This window comes from Actinia tenebrosa, unplaced genomic scaffold (assembly GCF_029948245.1).
Source record: "Actinia tenebrosa isolate PJP-AT-01 unplaced genomic scaffold, QUT_ActTen_1.0 PGA_scaffold5__44_contigs__length_20552954, whole genome shotgun sequence".
In the NCBI taxonomy this organism is placed as follows: Eukaryota; Metazoa; Cnidaria; class Anthozoa; order Actiniaria; family Actiniidae; genus Actinia; species Actinia tenebrosa.
Window position 1 is genome coordinate 8,771,967 of NW_028292582.1, and position 6,380 is coordinate 8,778,346.

Sequence of the window (6,380 nt, forward strand, 5' to 3'; positions counted from 1 at the left end):
AAAGTACTTATTCATAGCACAGACGTGCTTGAAAAGGTAATCTATTTTTCTAAGAGAGTCAGAGTTCCAGATAAAACAATAAAAATTAAACTTGATAACCTTCGACAGGATTTTCCATTTCAAACTCCAACTCTTTATACCAAGGTTCCGGTGCCTTACAAACCGTCTTAAAAAATCATTAGATAGAGACTTTGCAAAACGGTACATTAATTTCGCAAAGTTAAGTCTTTTCAATAAGACTCCCCTTTAACCATTAAAAAACTATGAGGATTAGGATTTTAGACTTTTGTTAAAAAAGCTTAGTTAAGAAACTGAGTTATTCATTTGACTTAGTTCGAATATTTTTTTCCTTTTCTCTTGTGCCGACGAAAATTACTAGATGGAATTATCGGACCAATTTTCCTTTAACTTAATGATAATTACATTATTTTTTCAGGTGTATGTCACTATCTAAATAAAACCTCTTTCTAATAAGAGTCTGCCGGTTTCCAACGCTTTATTGTTTCTGTGGGAGACAGTGATCGTAGACGCTGACATTATTATAACCAAAGAGGTAGAAGACAATAGACCTCGTGAATTGATCAAAATAGTAGAGACAACCTGCTGATCTAAGTTTCCATATATGTAACCATTAAGTTGAATTTTGCATATTGGACCAGTTGTGGTATATAAGAATTAGCGAATACCGCGATAAGTGTCAAATACGCCAATGCGCGTTATATGAGTCCGTAAAGGCAGTTTACCCAAAAGATTTAAAGAGAGAAAATTGATGGGCTGCTGGGCTTTCATAATAATGACATCAGCCAACAATATAAATATCGCAACCCTAGACTTAATGACATGAGTTGACATTAACACCGAAGAATGGCTTTTTTACTTCGAGTTCTAAGCTTTCTTTTAGCTTTTTCTCTGGCTTTTTTACAAGTTGTTGAAGCAGAAGGCATTTACAAAGAAGGTGAAGTCGTTCTCGGAGCCTTGCTTACCGTTCGGCATAAAAATTCCGACGATTCCTGTGGGGCTTTGAAACCTCAAGGACTAGCTTACGTCGAGGCGATGTTATATGCAATAGAGTCCATAAACAGAGACAACACGTTGCTGCCAAACATCACGCTTGGTTATGACATCGTAGACAGTTGTGATTCCCCTGCACTAGCCAACAAGATGGCCTTTGAATTCGTCACAAGGAATCAAGCAACACAAGTTAGATACGCTTCGAATGACATCAAGAACTTTAAGAAGTTCTTCGGAGAACTACGGAAGCCTGTTGCCGCTGTAATCGGGACTGGAGACTCGAGTAGTTCCGTAGTTGTCGCTAGTATGCTACAAGTTGGCAACATCTCCCAGATCAGTCCCTTTGCAACAAGCGAAGAGTTAAGTCTGCAGTATTTTAAAACCTTTTTTAGGCCTGTTCCGCCTGATAGCCAGCAGGCAAAAGCACTCGCAGATGTTATTGATTACTTTAAATGGAAATATGTCATGGTAATTGGAGTCGACACGTCGTACGGAAGGTACGGTGTTATGGCCCTAGAAAATGAATCTCAGGAAAGAGGCACCTTTTGCATATCTGAAATCTCATATTTTCCACCATCGGGCTACCAGAACAAAATCACAACAATTGTATCCAAAATCAAAAGAGCCGAAAATATCAAAGTTCTCGTTCTGTGGGGTGGTCCAACCACCTCAATACATTTTATACAGGAGGCATATAGACAAGGGATTTACGGGAAAACATGGCTAGCTCCAGAGGGATGGTCAGAAGCGACACCTCTCTTTAAAGACCAGTACTTGCCAATCATTGGTGGATTCGTTGGGACCAAACTTAGAAATTACAATCTGGAAAATTTTTACCAACATATGCTCAAGTTAGATTATTCGTATGATAGAGTTCGTAACCATACTTGGTGGAGAGAATTTTGGATGCAGGAAAAACAATGCCAAACTGAATCAGACTGTAATTTCCAAGAGTTTCAGATTTCGCCGAAAACTTATAATGACATGTACACCGCATACCTCGCCTACGTCATCGATGCTATTTATTCAGTTGCGCATGCTCTTGACGCTATATACCGCTGTACTGAAAAGGAAAATGTTGAATGCCCTTCAACGAAACCGTTTCTAAGAGCGAAAGAGGTGTTACGATATATGAGCGGGGTGGCTTTTAAGGGTACGACTGGTTCAGTTGAGTTTAATAAGAATGGGGATTCTATAAGTTCTGCTGCGTATGATATTGTTAATCTACATCCGGGAACTAATGGCCCAGATTTGAAGATCATAGGGAACTGGGATCGAGGTCAGGAGCAGAGGCTAAGAATTGATAACAGTAGTTTGTACTGGAACAATGGCACCGACAAGATTCCCTTGTCCATTTGTATAAAGCCTTGTTCTCCAGGTTATATGCAGACAGCAACAGTAGCATGTTGTTGGAAGTGCATAAAATGTCCAATCGGGTTTATAAGCAATTATTACAGCTCTCCTAACTGCACAGAATGCCCACTAGACAAAATGCCCGACAGCGAACAACGAAGTTGTATCGATTTGCCCGAAGTGAATGTCACATTTTACGACACACAATCGATTGCTATTCTGATTGTCGCTGGGATTGGGTTTCTAGCCGTCCTGTTTGTGCTTGGTGTAGGAATTCGCTACAGGTCAACACCAATCGTCAAGTCTTCTAATCGAGAGATGAGTTTTTTATTCTTATTTGGCATCGTCGTTGGGATCATTGCAGGCGTGATTCAACTCGCAAGACCAACAGAACTCATCTGTTACTTCCTGAATCCACTTCATGCACTTTACTACACCCTCTGTCTATCGATTCTTCTCGTCAAGACGAATCGCTTGGTTAAGATATTTGAATTCAGCTTTGTTACCTCAAATATTGGGCAGCTCTGCAACAGCAAACACAGCCAGTTCCTGATTCTTTTCTTACTGAATGGCATCGCTGGTGCAATGGTAACAATATGGCACGTCTTTGACCCACCATTTGTTTATGTAACCATTGAACCCTTACGATGGAAGCACCTTGGCTGCAGTGACCATAAAGAGACCCTTGGTTTAGCCCTCCAGGGTACTTTATATGCATACCAGCTTGCCCTATCAGTATTATGTGCCTACTACGCATTTAAGGCCCGCAATTTGCCGGCAAACTTTAGCGAGGCACGGTATATTGCCTTTGCAATGTATATGCAGCTAATGTGTACGATATGTTATGCGACTCTCCAAAACAGCGTCGAAGGGAACTTTCTAACCACATTCTCATCTGCAATAGTGGTATTAAGTTCGTTCGGATTTCTCATCTGCATGTTTGCTCCAAAAATATACATCATCTTGAAATTTCCAGAGAAGAACACTTCGGAATACGTAAAAGCCTTAGTCGCAAACCACTCTCTCGACAGAAACTTTTCCCATGTAAGTGTGGTGGGAAGATCAAAGTTTGCATCAAGCGTCGCAAAAGCAAAATTACAAACTGAGACCCAAACGTCTTCAATGTCGAACATCTCGAGCGGTGATGGGGAGAGAGGTGACTCTAAAAAGCTGAAAACGCTATCAGTATCATTTCAGGATATTGTCGAAGAGGCCTGGGACAACCACAAAACATCGGCCTGCGCTTTGAAAAATAACGACGTTGCCAAAGAAACGCTGCGCGATGAAAACGGAGCTTGTATTTCAGGGAATGAAAGCCCAGTCAAATATAATGGTATAACCAGAGAAGCACCACCCAATCAAGTCAAGTCAAGTCAAGCTAACATTTATGCTGACACAGGAAGCCCAATAAAGTCGAGTGGCAAAGAAACTAAGTCCAATCAAAATCGAGGGTACATTAATTATGCCAACACAGGAAGCCCAATTAAGTCGAACAGCCAAATCAAAGATGCCCAGACCAACGTAAATGGTGTGTACAATAACTGTGCCGACACAGGAAGCCCATTAAGGTCGAATAGAGTAACCATGGAAACAAAATGCCATCAAAATCAAGCGGTTTTTGAACACAGTGGGACAGGAAGCCCAACAAAACTAAAATCCAAAATCGACGATACACCGGAAGTTTGGATGAAGCAAGATAAGACAGGTAGTCCAATCAAGTTTAGTGGAGTTAATGAGGAAATTGAGAATAAACGCGAGACAATGAATAATACACCTCTAGAGGAGAATCAAATTCAGGAAGTAAACAAAATGAATATTTACGAAACTTGCCTGTAATTTGTCCTCCCAAGCTTCTTTACACTGCTGTAAACTTGCCATTCAAATTCCACTGGTTAAATGAGGCGATAGCAACCTAAAAAAGAAACCAGAGTGTATCAGTAGTTCTCATACTCATTAACAATTCATGAGACAATCAGCCAATCATTGGGCTATTTTTGGGTCACATGTTGTTACTTGAAACCTGGTAAAGTCCTGTGAAAGGATTAAATTCAGTCTGTTGTAACTGGAGCAAAATTAATTTAGTCCTGGCTGCGCCTCGGACTGGAACTAATTGCTTGGACTTGAAATCTCGTCCAGTCATCATTGTCGACTTTGAAATATTACGTAGAAATTAGACTGGGATTTAGCTTCGACACGAGGGCCGCCTAAGATTCGCCATTCTCAGTGTTAGGAAAAAAACAGGGTCTATTTGGAATCGTGCAGTGCAAGTTGGGGCTGTTTTACATAATTAATTCCAAGATGGTGTCTATTTTGTCCTTTAAGACAGTCCCACAATGCATTGCCATGCCAACTCGACCCAGTCTTACCCTCGACCTCGGAAAGACCTTATTTTATTTTATCTTTTTAAAAGGCTTTATTTGTATTTTCTTCTTCTGCTGGTCAGAAAAATGAACATCAATTACTTCAGGAAAAACATTTCTTTTTACAAGAAATTTGACTTCAGAAACGCACGAATGAAGTTTGTATATAATATTGATTAAAAAGGGCTAGCTTAAGAGTATATATTAATCTTAAAAAGATTTTAAAGAAAATATTGATAGCTTTGAGTTTTTTTAGAGGTTTGGACAGAACTCTCTGTTCTTGCTGCTGAAAGAGACTGCGCATGCTCGTAGTGTATTACCAATCATATGTTTTCATTGGCTTCATTTGTTGATCTTTTTTTTTTTTATGGAGACGTTTCATCAGTTGTATGAATGCAAGGTTTCTTCTCAAGTCTGAGCAGTGAATACAAAATGCACTAATACTGTGTTTGGGCAATAAGTGGTTCATTGTTATAATAAAGAAATTAGTTCGCTTGTTAAAATCCTGCATTAGGATTGGCAGCATTACAAAAGGTCTGTCATTTTGTTGTTTCTTCCTTCCTTCCTTCCTTCCTTCCTTTCTTAAACACAGGAAGCCCAGTAAATTTTTTCTTCATTCTTACGTTTGTCACCAATCTCGCGCGCGCGCGTCATATAACACAGGTTATTAGAACACGACGTCATAAAGATCGCCTATGACGAACCACATAATTGATCATCATAATTAATCACTCACGATTTGAATAGTACGTTCAACGAAAATTCGGATTAAAATAATTAGTTTAAAAACATGAATCGTCTTAGGACGGCTTTTGGAAAACTTGTCACACTTAAACGAGTTGATGGCCGTCATTTTGAGACGGGGGAAAATGAAATAGAGAACAGACAAGTAGGAAATGAAGGTGGAGTTTTGCGTGATGGAAGAAGTACAGTTAATCGCGCAATTTATGACACATTGGGCCTGAAGAATGAGCAGGAGGGTGGATCTATTATGGCCGGTGTCTTGAAGAGTGGATTCTCTGCGGCAAGCGGAAGGGTAGAACAGGTAAGAAAATGAAATGAATAAATAAGACGAGAGAAGATGAGAGAATGGGAGGAGAAAAGAAAGTCATCAAAAATCTAAGCTTTACCAACAGAGCGGACAACATCGTTATTTCATTTTTATTTGCGGCTTATGTTTTCAACTCTAGGTAGTACCTTCATACAGTTCACCTATCACTTCAACCATCTCTGGGCTCTATTCACGAAATATTATACCATCAAATGCGGTGCCACACAACATCAACGAGCACCCAAACACGGCCAAGGATGCAACCGTAACAATCGAGCAAACTTGGTTACTTGAAGACGCCGTCCAAAAAGGGCGTCTTGACAAATCAAACGCGCTGGGAGAAGAAATCGTCGTTCCTAGTAAAAGTCGTCTACATTTGCCTTCAATCTTGCGCCGAACGAAAAAACCCGTAGCGCAAGCAACTGAAACAACAAAGAAGGAGAAGAAATACAATGTGGAGACGGTGTCCACTGATGGCCCTTCGGTGTTGGCGCCCACCAACACAGACGTCATCAAAGATCTTCTGGACATGCACGCTGATGTTTTTAAGAAGGTGAAACTCCCAGATATTCACCGAAGTGACGGAAGAAAGGACGAAGCTAAAC

At 40.2% G+C, this 6,380-nt stretch overlaps 1 protein-coding gene across 1 annotated transcript; it reads left to right on the forward strand.

Moving 5' to 3' along the window:
• Positions 1-688: 688 nt before the first annotated feature.
• Positions 689-5,251, forward strand: LOC116291835 (metabotropic glutamate receptor 3-like). Its single transcript, XM_031699049.2, has one exon. It carries the CDS (start codon positions 865-867, stop codon positions 4,198-4,200), a length of 3,336 nt encoding a protein of 1,111 aa, XP_031554909.2. The 5' UTR covers positions 689-864; the 3' UTR covers positions 4,201-5,251.
• The last annotated feature ends 1,129 nt before the right edge of the window (positions 5,252-6,380 follow it).